General features: G+C 51.4%; 6 protein-coding genes across 6 annotated transcripts; 5 read left to right on the plus strand and 1 right to left on the minus strand.

Annotated features, from left to right (window-relative positions):
* Positions 1–197: 197 nt before the first annotated feature.
* On the plus strand, positions 198–1,270 carry BO88DRAFT_335410 (putative short-chain dehydrogenase/reductase family protein; the record flags this gene model as incomplete). Its single annotated transcript, XM_025702842.1, has 2 exons — positions 198–366; positions 432–1,270. The coding sequence occupies 2 exons, from the start codon at positions 198–200 to the stop codon at positions 1,268–1,270; spliced, it is 1,008 nt and encodes a 335-aa protein (XP_025564872.1).
* Positions 1,271–2,443: 1,173 nt separating this feature from the next.
* BO88DRAFT_336101 (nascent polypeptide-associated complex subunit family protein) lies at positions 2,444–3,405 on the plus strand (the record flags this gene model as incomplete). Its single annotated transcript, XM_025702885.1, has 3 exons — positions 2,444–2,493; positions 2,915–3,099; positions 3,158–3,405. The coding sequence occupies 3 exons, from the start codon at positions 2,444–2,446 to the stop codon at positions 3,403–3,405; spliced, it is 483 nt and encodes a 160-aa protein (XP_025564873.1).
* A 646-nt stretch (positions 3,406–4,051) lies between these two features.
* Positions 4,052–8,956, minus strand: BO88DRAFT_361706 (Mtc5p). Its single transcript, XM_025703887.1, has 2 exons — positions 8,928–8,956; positions 4,052–8,862 (listed from the first exon to the last, which is right to left on the minus strand). Exon 2 carries the CDS (start codon positions 8,550–8,552, stop codon positions 4,206–4,208), a length of 4,347 nt encoding a protein of 1,448 aa, XP_025564874.1. The 5' UTR covers positions 8,553–8,862; positions 8,928–8,956; the 3' UTR covers positions 4,052–4,205.
* A 175-nt stretch (positions 8,957–9,131) lies between these two features.
* Positions 9,132–10,323, plus strand: BO88DRAFT_403247 (E2 ubiquitin-conjugating protein UBC13). Its single transcript, XM_025706324.1, has 5 exons — positions 9,132–9,275; positions 9,347–9,406; positions 9,469–9,557; positions 9,610–9,741; positions 9,806–10,323. The coding sequence occupies exons 2-5, from the start codon at positions 9,354–9,356 to the stop codon at positions 9,979–9,981; spliced, it is 450 nt and encodes a 149-aa protein (XP_025564875.1). The 5' UTR covers positions 9,132–9,275; positions 9,347–9,353; the 3' UTR covers positions 9,982–10,323.
* A 439-nt stretch (positions 10,324–10,762) lies between these two features.
* BO88DRAFT_413260 (uncharacterized protein) lies at positions 10,763–11,407 on the plus strand (the record flags this gene model as incomplete). Its single annotated transcript, XM_025708115.1, has 3 exons — positions 10,763–10,803; positions 10,898–11,334; positions 11,379–11,407. The coding sequence occupies 3 exons, from the start codon at positions 10,763–10,765 to the stop codon at positions 11,405–11,407; spliced, it is 507 nt and encodes a 168-aa protein (XP_025564876.1).
* A 1,330-nt stretch (positions 11,408–12,737) lies between these two features.
* BO88DRAFT_336086 (60S ribosomal protein eL24) lies at positions 12,738–13,688 on the plus strand (the record flags this gene model as incomplete). The annotated part of the gene is made up of 3 exons (XM_025702884.1): positions 12,738–12,788; positions 12,942–13,085; positions 13,404–13,688. 3 exons carry the CDS (start codon positions 12,738–12,740, stop codon positions 13,686–13,688), a joined length of 480 nt encoding a protein of 159 aa, XP_025564877.1.
* Between the last annotated feature and the right edge of the window lie 41 nt (positions 13,689–13,729).

Below are 13,729 nucleotides of genomic sequence, written 5' to 3' on the forward strand. Positions count from 1 at the left end.
TACCCCCTACATGCAACATGTGAGATGTCACAGTTCACGGAGTTTCCATTCATCGAAATGATCTCCGGCACCACCGAGGGCGGTGCCCGTGCCCCCTTCGAGACTGGTCTTGCTATCCTCTCCCCACTGTGACTTGAGTGGTTCTGCGCCTCTACAGTCTACATGGTCTTGATAGCACTTACTGCTGCTCGAAATCAATGGCATCTGTCGTCAATTTCCTCTCAAATGTGGTCTCCCGCCCCGTGGAGTCCTACTGCAGCTTTGGTCCAACGGTGAGTGAAATCACCTTTGGACTGCTGGGGTACTCCTTCAATCCGGAGCGCGACATCAACGATCTATCAGGGAAGGTTGTCTTCGTTACTGGAGGTATGTCTTCTACTACACAGCTTGGGCTATCTTTATCAGTGCGCTAACTTCTTTGCTTGTCTCAGGCAATGCCGGTCTAGGGAAAGAAACCGTCCTCCAACTCGCTCGTCACCGCCCATCTCGCATCTACCTCGCTGCGCGTAATGCGATCAAAGCCGAAGATGCCATCGCTTCAATCCGGGAGCAGGTCCCATCCGCCGATATCAGACACATAGCCCTCGATTTGTCCTCATTCAAGTCGATCCGCGCCGCTGCAGAGCAGTTCACGTCGGAATGCGATCGCCTGGACCTCCTGGTTCTCAACGCCGGAATTATGAACTGCCCGCCCGCTGTGACAGAGGAAGGATTCGAGATTCAATTTGGGACAAACCATATCGGGCATTTCCTACTCACCCAGCTACTACTGCCCACGCTGCAACGGACGGTTGAGCTTTCCAGGGATGTCCGAGTAGTGACATTGGCCTCTGCCGCGAATGTCGCCGCGCCTCCCTACGATGTCATGACCTCTACGCCGGCTTTATTAGCCGACCACACATTAACCCGGTACAGTGCCTCGAAGGCAGCGAATATCCTCTTTGCGTCAGAGCTGGCTCGTCGCCATTCGGAGATTCTGTCTGTCGCGGTACATCCCGGCTCCGTTGTGAGTGATCTTTGGGACCATACGATCAAGACGGGTGTCGTAGCCAAGTACACTATCGGTGCCATCCTTGCGTTCAGCCGGAGCATACGGAGCGGGGCACTTAATCAGCTCTGGGCCGCAGGGGCGAGAAGAGAACTGTTGACCAACGGGGCTTATTATGTTCCCATTGGGGTGCATGCCACGGGCAACCGGTATGCGAAGGACGTCGATATGGCGCGACGACTGTGGGAGTGGACTGAGCAGCAGATTGCAGAGAAATCGTAAACTTGTCCGGTTCCAATGTTGGTTTGGTTCATCCCCGCGGGCATCTCCTGTAGTTAAGAGATGTCGACGGATATTCTTCTCAGGATATGCGTGACCATCTTTTGGAGACAGCAGTGGCTGTTATGGTAACATTAATTTCTTAATACCTATGGAATAACATGATGTGATATCCAACGGTGCTTCAGGGTCCGGATCGCGGGGTTGAAGACGGGTAAACTCGCAGATTACCGGATGCGGTATGAGATGCCGGAAAACGGGTGGTGAGCGTCAATCCGGGCGAAAGCCATTGGTGGCACAATCTCGTCCCAAGGTGCCAAACAACCTCGCAAGAAAAAGGGACCAAGCTGCTGCCCGTGAAAAATAAAACCCCAATTCAACGTCCCAGCCAATTCCACAATACCTTGATGACATCTGAAGAGTTGCTGATCTCCCCCCATGGGCGCCAGTCTAGAAAGTCAGCAGCGGCCGCGATCGTTAGGGTTTAGCCGAGGAGCCTCCCTGTCCAGATTCCTCGTTTCGCCCACAACCAACTTCATCCAGCACGTCCACGAAGTGCCTTTCCCATGAAAATTGTAGTCCCATAGCCAAAAAAGCACATAATATAACCATATTATAAAGAACAATATCTTAAATTCTACTTAACGAGCTACACAGCGTAGAAAAATAAATCTCCATGTCGTAGAAGTACTGGGAACGTAAAGTCGGCTTTTGCATGCTCTGCTCCCCACACAAACCCGTCCGAAGCGCATCATCGAACTTGAACTATCCTCATCCTCATCCTCCCACTTCACCTCCTCCTCTTCTTCTCTCTCCAGCACCAAATACTCTCCCCCATCATCTCCTTTAGGTACGTATTATAGCCCCCCCTAGAACCCGTTTCTCCCTCTGGATATTTCGAAATACTTTGTCGCTTCTCCCACTCAACGACGAGTCATCCGCGAATCTTCTGTCCCGAATTTATTCGTTCCCAATTCCAATTCGATCCGGTCGCGCGAATTCGACACTCAAAACGCTCCGCTCCCCTCTTCTTTACGCGAGAATGACTCTGCACAATTTCCACAATACACACAATATACACTCAAAAATTAGGAAGATCGATCTCTGACGTCTTTGGGTTTTTTTCCCCTCCTCTTTACAGGTTGAAAGCACTTAAGCTTCAATACTCCCGTCAAAATGGATCAGGCAAAGTTGGCTAGAATGCAGCAGAGCGTGCGGATTGGTATGTACCACTTTTTTTCTCTTTATAATTTCTTTTGTATCTTTGCTATTGCTCCGTTCGCATCCGATTTATAATTAATAATCATGGGAGAATTTATTGGTGGGGAGAGAGCTATTTGGTGGTATCATGGGATCCCGATCCGATTCGATTCTGCGAGGAACGAAAGAGGAAAGAGCAGGAGGAGCAAATAGGCTCGCTCAAAAGCTCAGGATCATGTCGGATTGATTGATATTGTTGCGTGTCATTGTTGTTTTTATACCAAGTTATCTTGAGGAACAGCTAAAGCTAACCTACCTTTCTCACTCTGACAGGGTACGTATAATGACACACACACATTCGCATCCCACGAGACACACACACCACCACTCCAAAACCGACCCAACCTCGATATTAGAACCCACGAATCGAAAACTAACAACCAACAGAGGCAAGGGTACTCCCCGCCGCAAGGTCAAGAAGGTCCACAAGTCCTCCGGTGCCGACGACAAGAAGCTCCAGGCCACCCTGAAGAAGATGAACGTCCAGCCCATCCAGGCCATCGAGGAGGTTAACATGTTCAAGGAGGACGGAAACGTCATCCACTTTGGTGCTCCTAAGGGTATATCCCCACGTCCCCCCAACCTATCACAGGAAGCAGAATACTGAAAGAATTTCTTGATGGTATATAGTCCACGCCTCCGTCCCCTCCAACACCTTCGCCCTCTACGGCAACGGCGAGGAGAAGGAACTCACCGAGCTCGTCCCCGGTATCCTGAACCAGCTTGGCCCCGACAGCCTTGCTTCCCTCCGCAAGCTCGCCGAGAGCTACCAGAACATGCAGAAGAACCAGGCCGGCGCTGACGGCAAGAAGGACGATGAGGAGGATGATATCCCCGATCTCGTTGAGGGCGAGAACTTCGAGAGCAACGTCGAGTAAATTTAAAAACTTATTTTCATCTCCTTTTAACCATCAGCTTGAATTTTATTTGAGAGGAATTGATATCATCTTCGTTGCCCGCCCCTTGCCAACTTTCTTAAGTTTCTTTATTCGTTGTACGGACCACTTGTCGGTATATTACCCCATTTATTGGATTGGATGGATCCTAATATAGCTAAAAGAGGAAGGAGGAGGAGGAGAAGGAGGAGGAAGTGAATGAGGCTTCTGTGTGCTGCTCTTTCTTGCCCTGTGGGTGTGCGCGCTGAGCGGATTCTCTTTACTTTCCTTTCATGCTTATGGTATGCACTAGCCTTGGAGCTTGGAGCTGGAGCTGGAGCTGGGGCTTAGGATTGTTGGTCAGGGAGGAAGGGGTCAGCTTTTCTTATAATGACAGGAATGATTATACTTTTCCCAACTCGGAATTTCTGGTGATAAAGACGAACGCAACCTACATGGGTATTGGGTCTGTGTATAATCCCTACTGGGTCATTGATGACTGGTGTGAAACCTGGAGTGTAATGCGGAGATACTTGAGCCATGACCTATCTGTCCGTAATGATTGGACATTGTATCAATCGACGTAATACTATTCGATAGGCTCATGACCTCGACATCTACTATTAATGACACCTTCTATACTAAATGTGGTATCGATACCAAACACACTCGCTTTTCTTATGGTAAATAAAACACACCTCGCTGAACAAACAAACAAAATCAATGGGTATTGGTATACATGAAAGCATCATAAGATTAAAGAAGCCAGGATCAACCACAAACCACAAGAAGACAAGTAAAGCTCATCTACTCTCCACCTGATTCATCGACGACCTCTTCGGAACAAACGGCGCCGAAGTCGGCTTCGACTTCCTTCTCTCATCCTTTACACGCAGTCCTCGACTCAAACCACCCCCGAGACCCCGAGCAAGAGACGCAAACGGCGACGCAGCCTGCCAGTTCTCCAGGTCCTCTTCGTGCTGGCCGACACTAGCCACGATTTCGCTACCGTGTTTCGAGGAACCGGATCCATCGGAGGGCTTGGCGCGGTGTCGGTGGAGGGAGGTGTCGCTGCCGTGGGTGCTCGGGGAGGTCGGGTTGAGTTTCCACGGGTTCGTGGGGATGTCTGGGTCGATGTAGTCGGCGCATTTGCAGCCACAGCCGCTAGGGCAGAAGTGGTATTCTTCCTGATCGGTGTCGGGTGCCATGGAGAACCAGCCTCGGTGGCAGTCGAAGCAGCTGACGTGACCGCAGCCGAGACAGGGGATGAGCATACCTTCGACGACTTCGCTGCAGATGACGCAGGGGAGTCGGAGAGGGAGAGGCTGTTTTGGTTTGCAGTGGGGGCAGGTGAGGGGAGGGGATGTTATGCCCTTTAGGTGGCTCTTGGGAATTGCTTCGGTGAGTGCTTTGGTTGCGAAGATGGAGTGCTGTAGGGCTTGGCCGCAGCTGATGCAGTGGCGTTGGATCTCGAGACCTTGGTTTTCGGTATCGGTGGGCGCGGCTGTTGAGCTGCGGCGCTTGGAGCTGGGGAGGGAGAATGAATCGTGGTGGCTTCTGTGGCGACGGTGTGTTGGCTCTTTGGTGGGATTGGGGGTTCCGCCGATCTTCAGCACTTCGCTACGTTGTACTGGTAGTCCCCATATAGAGAGCAGATGAGCGTATGCTGCGCGGTACGACCGGTACAGCCACTCTTTCTTGGGATCGAGGAAAGTGCTCTGCGACTGTCCATTGCCCTCGAAAGCAGCTTGGTTCTTTAGGACTGCGCGAACCTTTGTCGACGGTTTGGCGGGAGTAGGTCGCTCGCTCTCCGTGTCAGAGTGGGTTTGTGACGTGAGCGCGGTGGAGGTAGTTAGGTAGTCGGGAATGGCTGAGACTGGTTTCGCAGTAAAGGCACTCGTCACCCACACCCCTGGCCCTCCGACTGTGTTGGGGCTGCCGTTGGGATTGAAAACCTTCCGTGACAAGGCGGTTGCTGGAGGAGATGCTGACGAAGGACCAAATGTAAGAGAGCGGGAAAGAGACGAGGCCAGAACAGAACCAATGCCAGAACCACTACGTGGTTGGGATTGCTGGTCAGGTGAAGCAGCGATTGCTATGTTCTGGGTCCATATCTTCCGGTCTGCTGCTAGGGGGCCGGCTCGAGTGGCTAGAGGAGGGGTTGTGCCTGTGGAGTATGGCGGCGTGGAATCGGGACGCCATATTTCAGATGACGAACGCCCCGAACTATGCGTAATAGGCGTTGCGTGGCTGTCCTTCGGTGTAGAAGCAAGCGGCACGGCCGTCTGCGGTTTGCTCTGCGTAACAGAGTTGGGGGAATACAAATCAAATGAGAATGCATGCTCCTCCATCCGCCGGGAAACGGCCCGACTGACATGAGCGTGTTCTTTGGAGGCCTCGTCAATGTTGGCCTCGTGCAATACACAAGATAGCATCGCGATCATTTGCACGTCGCCGATCTGTTCAAAATGTTCGAAGAGAGCAGGGATGAGCCACTGACCACCGAATGGATGGTCGCCCCATTGAATGACAGAATTTAGAAACCCTTTGTGACGTTGGTCCTGGCTTCCCATGTCGTTACTCAGATCCACGGCGCTATCTTTCCTTTGAATGTACGGTCTATCCAGGGTGTCAAAACCGGATGATAACATTGAGCTCTTGCAGTTGTGCAAAATAAGCCTGACAAGCCCCCAAATCCGAGCCAGCTCGTAATAACCGTGGTCGAGGGCTACAGCTGAATTATGCGCACAAACGTCCGTGACTTTGCCGCAGATACGATATTTGCTAGCCAGTTCCCGCTTGGCTGGTAGCAGATCACTGAAGTCGTGGATTGAGATGACATTTTGCGAGCCTTCAGATGATTTCGATGTCATGGCGCCAACGGTCGACCTTTGGGAGTTATCGGTAGAGCGCGGACGATAAAGTCCCAGACTGCCACCGCTACGCCATGTCTGAGGCGTTGGAAACCGGTGCTGGAGCCCTGACAAGATACCAGAAGACCCGGAAGAGCTTGACGATTCGGCGTCCGAATCGTCAGAATATTCAGAAGCGCCATCGTCAGTGCTAGCCATGGTGACAGACGTCCGAGGCCCAGGAGAATTGGTCTGCAGGCGACCAAAGCCTTCGAAGACCTTGTCCGCTCTGGATAGCCTGGTCATTTCCTTAAACCCTAAGTTTTCGAGCCAATTGGACTTGTCTTTCCTGGATGGGAAGAAGCACACCAAGCGACCGTCGTTGGCCCATAGTGCACCGCATCCCTTGGCTACAGGGACCATGACATTGGCATTGACCGGTCGAAGCAGTTCAGAACTCATGCCTAGATCTTGGCTTTGAGACAAGCCGACCTCATCTTCATCGCTGGACTCCTCACCCCCAAGTTGGCCGTTGATGGGAGACTTGACGGTTTCTGCCGTTTCCCCAAGAATCCATGCTATGCTTTCTTCCAAGGTACTCTCGCCCAAGAGGTAGCGAACGACCCCCTCGAGACATCCCCTTTTGTGAGCAAGGAAGGTCTCTGCAATCGTGCGAAGTTCAGCTATCAACTTGTCGGCAAGCTGATCGGTGACCGCGGCAGTCTTCTGCACACTGAACGTTGGCATGGCATCTCGAGGGTAATCGACGGGGAATTTGATATCGACTTTCATGAAGATGGAGTCACCATCAGCACCCCATGGTCCGTGAAGGGATATAGTTGCCTTTCGTTGTCTGACATCAACCGACTCAAAAGCAACCTTGGTAAACTTTTCTCCAACGTGGGTAATCTCGTCGCCGAGAGTCTCAATATCCCATCCGGATATTTTCACGCCACGCATCCAGGAAATAGGGTTAGTATCAGTGCGAACGTTCGTCCGACCCTGCATTCCGATCCTAGAATCGGCGTTGGCCCCGCTCTGCGTCCATGCGCGAGCGTATGGGACCGAGATAGTGTTCATGCCCGGGTTACGAGACGTCTGAGGTGTGGAGCTCTGTCGAGTGGTGGGCGACAGCGAGTCCATATCTTCTTCCTCTTCGTCAATAGGCGTATCCCGATATGACCTATACAGTGCGCCCTTGCGTGTGAGCTGCATATTGGAAACATAAGTCTTCCCTTTCTCAAAGCCAACTCTTTGCATAATATCCGGATCGACCCTGTGTAAGCGTAGTTCACGATCCGTACCCCAGGAAACCAGCTGGAACTCTCTATTATCAATACCATCCTCTATCTCCCCGCGTGCTCTCCACAGAAACTCTTTCACCTGGCCTTTGTGTCCTAGGAAGCTGTGTACCAGAGGAAGTTCATCATTCGAAGTAGAACCCTCCCCAGCTCTCCGACTATATAAGTGGAGATCACTATTTCCTCTTTGTGGCATGGCCAAGACACCCCATCCAAAAGGGGTATTCCTTGCTCGCCATACTGGGAACGGCGTCTTGATCACCTTCTCCGGTACCTCTGTGTCCACTGTATAGTCCCAGAATTTGATCGTCTTGTCGAGAGAGCACGTTACAAGAGCCTCCGGCCGTACCCTGTTCCAGTCCAGCCCGTAAATCTTCGTGTTGTGTGCCTCAATAGACTTGATCGGATACGCGCCCATTCGCTTGTCCCATATCCGCAAGAACTTATCGTGAGAACTGGCAATGACATTGGGGTCCTGTCGGTTCCATTTAACTTGTGTTGCTCCAGCAAGCCAGTCAGAGAACGAGATAGCGGGACGGGAGGGCGTCCGCAGATCCCAGCAGTGGACGAAACTATCAACGGCGCAGGTCGCGAGCATATCTGCATGGTGTGCGGAGAAGTTGATATCTGTTATGGCTCGAGAGTGGGCGTGCAGAACGTGCTCAATCGAACTTGGCGAGGATTTCATGCCCAGGTTCCATACCAACGCCTTCTGATTTGATGTGCTAACGACCCAATAGTCTCGGGCAGCGAACGGGGACCATTGAACGTCTGCAACCTCCCATGGTGTGTGGTGCGGAAGATACCTTGGCGGCGAGTACGGCGAATCGAGATCGATGATGTGAAGACCTTCCTTGGAGGCTAGAACCACATCCCGTCCACAAGGCGAGATCGACATAGACCCAACAGGCTGCTCCACATGAAATGAGCTATCCTCCCCGAACGTTGGACTCTCGAAGGCCGACGTGAGGGGCCTGGGCTCGCTTTGGTCCACCATGTTGGCGTCGCCGGCTCCGGGCTTGAAAGGCTCCTTGGTTTCTGTGCTACCTCTTGGCTGCTATCCACGCCTTGGAGAAACGTTCAAACGGACTCAGAATATCAGGAAGCACATTGGTGAAAGGATTGCTTGCAGTCATACACGGCGCTATCATATCGACCGCGTTTGTCATGGGCTTTTCATCAATTGCGTAGGAGGAACGGGTCTGTGGAATTGGCTGTGCGCATTGTGGAGGTCGTTACGGGGGGCGGTCGAACTTGGAATTCCAGAGGCGCATGTACCGTATCTTCGATAGACCAATGATGGGGCGCTATTGGAACATTGGTTAATAAGATGAGTAGGGAGAAAGGATCACTACATCAATTGGAATCTTGCCTGGGGAATTGTAGATATCCGAACCAAGGGCCTCAGACAGCAGCAGTGGACTCCGCAAAGTCCGGGGTTGGCGAGTTGCTTCCCGGCCGCAGTCTCCGATTCTGCACACTTGGTTCCTCCAGCCTCCAGTGCCCGTTACGGCAGGCGGTGTATGCAACCTGCGCAGCCCCTCTGTCGGTTACGTCGTTCCATATCGAATCGAACTCCAGCCATAGGAACATCCCAGGTGGCTGTTGCTTCTACTCCCCGCGATCATCGCTAGAGGCTGCTGTCAAGTTCCGCCTGCTCCAAAGCTACGTGGGAGAGGTATCCGCTGCTTTCCGACTGCCAGAAATCTGCAGGAGAGCCGTAAGCCCCACCTTGATCATAACCGTGAAATCGCGGGGTTGAACAGAACATTAATCGTTCCTATCTCACAGACTCGAAATGGCGTTGCCTAAGCGAATCATTAAGGAGACCGAGCGTCTCATGGCAGAGCCGTGAGTTATCCGGTTAACAAAAGAATCCTTTCACAGTACAAATTGTTGACGCACGTCTGCAGAGTTCCTGGCATCAACGCCGTACCTCACGAAGATAACCTGCGTTACTTCGATGTCTCCATTCACGGACCGGCACAGTCTCCATACGAAGGTAAATAGAGAAGCATACATAGGCTGTTTGTATGGCTGTTGACTCTTTCAAGGTGGCATTTTCCGCCTCGAGCTGTTCTTGCCAGAGGACTACCCGATGACTCCGCCCAAGATTCGCTTTTTGACCAAGATCTACCATCCCAACATTGACCGCCTGGGGCGGATTTGCTTGGACGTCTTGAAGAGTATGCAATATTACACCTTAACGTTGGAAGGAGGATACAAGATTTTAGGCTAACGTGTGGCTAGATAACTGGTCTCCCGCTTTGCAAATTCGCACGATTCTTCTCTCCATCCAGGCTTTACTGGGAGCCCCCAATCCTGACGACCCGCTTGCCAATGATGTTGCCCAGCGCTGGAAGGAGGACGAGCCAGCAGCGATACAGACTGCCAAGGAGTGGACTAGAACCCACGCGATGACTTAGATAAGAAAGGCGGAAAGGGCTCCACCCGCTAAACAAACTGTAGGAGCAGCAATGTTGTGATGTGACCATGAGCAAAAGTACTGCGACATTCTGCCTTCCTGGCATTTTTTAGGATAGGCCTCGATTCTCCGGGACCTTTTCTTTCATACAATGAGAAGGCATCCATAACCATCAACTCTGGTTCGTTTCCCCGCAAGTGCTCATGTATGGCGATAGAGCTATGGCTCATTCCAGATGTGTGGTATAGGCATTTGCTTTCTTTCATCCGGCTGCGATCTGTTTTTCGATTTCGATCTTAGAGATTCATACATAGAATTGCAATATACCTGTAGCAGATCGTCGACTTTGGTTTAGTTCTACTGGTTCAACTGTCCTGGTGATTTATTCGGCACCTGGCTTGTAGTACATGATGATTTATGACTATCGATTTAGATACCATAGCCTACCCAGTAACATGATACTGCTGCAAATATCTCTATATTCCTGGCCTTGAAGGCTTCTAGATGTGAATAGTATAGTCCTAAAGCGAATCTAGGAGATTCACCATATTCATTACGGTACCAGAGTGAATAATTTCGTAGATTAACCCATACTAACACGTATTTTATAGCTTGGTTTTGCTTCCTTGCGCTCCCTTACGCTCCCTCGTGCAGTTATTTTCAGGACCAGGAAGATACCGATATTCTGCCTGCCTGCCTTATTCTACCATCAAGCGGTAAAGATAGTTATCTTACCAAGCACTTCAAGCAAACTACTCACAGTGCCCATTAACAACAGCACAATGAATAACGAGAACAATATGGACACCTCTGGAGAAGCAACGTATGTTTTCTCTTCTGATTGTATATCACCAGCAGAATTGGAGAAAGAGAAGCCATGCTAGTTATTTCGATACATCTGACACCCATCCTTCTAGAGACCAGTCTCATGCCTTCCAAGCAGAAAGCGAGGACCCGGTTTCTAACCTCACTCAACTGACCGACGACATCACTAGCCAGCTCGCCCGAGCATTTCACATCACAGACCATCACGATGACCCGCTTTTCTTTCCAGCTTTGTTTACAAGACCTGTGAATATGACGGCAACAGAGCAGGATAAAAGGGAAGATCCCGATGCAATGTCCCTAGACTCTTCTCCCCAGACTCTGCACTCAGTGTTTGGAGCTGGTGCGAAGCCCAACACACAAGGATCCCCTTCAACCAGTGCTGGTTCTCAAGAGATCAACAATACAACTGCTGCAGCTCGCAGCCTCGCAGGCATTCTGAAGAAGAACAAAGGCGCGAAGGCAGGGAAGAAAGTCCAGTTCGCAGCCTCTCCAGAAAAGGTAGTAAAGTGCTACAAATCTTCTCCAGGTGAGTATTCTCCCTTTGGGTATATTTGGCTACCATAGGAACAGCTGATACAGAGCTTAAGAAGAGGGACTAAGCAATGGCTTCCTGGCTCCGTCCACTTAAGTCCGTCCTTGAGTACGTCTGGCCCCAGGAAAGACAGACTACCAAGCAAGACAAGAAAGTCATCGTTTTCCGCCGAGCAAATTACCCTGTGGATATGGAGACCGACAAGGACAAGGACGAGGACGAAGAAGGAGCAGGCACGGACTACCACGATAGCTCTTCAGTTGGGCGCGCGAGCTCGATCGACGACCTGGTAACTTCTACCCAAAGCCCATGACTATTAGCCTATGCCTGCTGACAAGATGACAGGTTGATTACATTCGCCAGAGCACAGCTTGTCCTAAGCAAACGCGCGACCCCAAGGATGATTGGAAACGCAAGAGAAGTGGTGACACTAGGATTTGGGGTTATAGAAACCCATGGTGCACCAAATGTTACGGGGAATGCCCTCTTTGCGGTTCCGCCTGTTGCGTGTACGAGGAACTGAGGCGCGCAGTCGCGGATGAGGGATCAGATCCTCTAGTGGCACGAGACCGCAGACGGCTAATGGGCCTCATGGAGTCTGTGGGAGCCTACATCAAGGACGCGACCACGTTCTCCTTGTGTTCAACGCCAGCTTGCGGAAAGCATGTCTGCCCGTCCTGTTGCGGAATATGCCCGGACAAGAGTTGCCGAGACATACAGTGCAAGGTGAGCAGCGGATCTTACTCGTTTCTTTTCAAGTAGTGCATGAGTCCGTGTTGACACCGATGCTGTTAGGAGTGCAAGGCAGACCCCTGGGCCGTATGCGACTGGCACGAGTAGTCAGCGGGGCGCCACGTTATGAAGCACGACAATATCATGACGAATTTACGATAATATGCCGATGACAATTCACCGTACAGCGTCACAGATAAAGCTCCAAAAGGGAGCTCCGGATTTTTAGCCGTTGAAGGGTGGTATGGAGGAGTCTTCGGCAGAAGATTGCAGTTCTGATGATATTAGGTCATTATCCGGATGGAGAGAATAGCGCGCAATGAGGCCAATATATGTATTAGAAGGTCATCAATGCAAATATGCGATCATAACTCTAGTTATCATTTCAATCTAAATAGTAAACTGCCAAAAATTAAAGTAATACAACCTTAAAACCAATTCATCAAGCACATACATCCCGATCCCCAAGATCTGGAGAAGTCGAGGCGGCAACCAACCAGCCAAGGGCAGGGGCGGTCACGTGGCACCGCTTAGCGAGGCTCCGCACCGCACCACAATTGTGTCAGTCTCACGAACAGCTCGCCGCAGAGACCGCTTCGACTCAACCACCCAACGCCAACCGACAACATCTCGTCTCGACCGGCTGCGCATCTCAGACGTTCAAGATGCGTACCTACGACGATTCTTTCAGCGGTCAGAAGATCTACCCTGGAAAGGTGCGTTTTTATGTCCCTTTCCCGCCAGCAACATTTCACAAACGACCGGCCTCGAAATTCGCCACGAAAACCTACATCCACACCAGACCCTTCACCAATGCATACACAAAATAAGGATATATCAGTTGACGGTTGATTTTTGAAAAATTATAGGGTAAGCTGTACGTCCGTGGCGACAGCAAGATCTTCCGCTTCCAGAATGGAAAGTCCGAGTCCCTCTTCCTCCAGCGCAAGAACCCCCGCCGTATCGCCTGGACTGTCCTCTACCGTCGCCAGCACAAGAAGGGCATCTCTGAAGTCAGTACCCGCCATTTATCCCTTTGGATTCGTTGAGTTTGTTGTTTCGTTGTTTTGTTGCATGGGGTTGGTAAGAGGAGGACCTACTGGGGTGATGCATATATCATCGAATTACGACGCGAACATACATGAAGATGTGATTGGATATGACGGTTGAATCTCGCTTCGATGATATACTGGATGTGATCAACTACAACCCAAATGGTGGCAGTGGAGACTATCGCAACAACATTGAATGAAGAAAGGGGGGATGAGGATATAAGGTTCCATAAAAAGGAGACCACATGCTGACTGGGACCCTTTTTTCCAAACCTACAGGAAGTTGCCAAGAAGCGCACTCGCCGTGTCGTGAAGAGCCAGCGTGCCATCGTTGGTGCCTCCCTCGACGTGATCAAGGAGCGCCGCGCTCAGCGCCCCGAGGCCCGTGCCGCCGCCCGCCAGCAGGCCATCAAGGACGCCAAGGAGAAGAAGGCCGCCAACGAGAGCCGCAAGCGTGCTGAGAAGGCCAAGGCCGCTGCCTCCGGCGCCAAGCCCGCTCAGCGCATCCAGAGCAAGCAGGGTGCTAAGGGCTCTGCCCCCAAGGTCGCTGCCAAGTCGCGTTAAAACGGATTAGAGGCGGTACTGGCTGTTGGGACTGGGATGAA

The sequence above is a fragment of the Aspergillus vadensis genome (genome assembly GCF_003184925.1).
Source record: "Aspergillus vadensis CBS 113365 unplaced genomic scaffold BO88scaffold_6, whole genome shotgun sequence".
NCBI lineage: Eukaryota > Fungi > Ascomycota > Eurotiomycetes > Eurotiales > Aspergillaceae > Aspergillus > Aspergillus vadensis.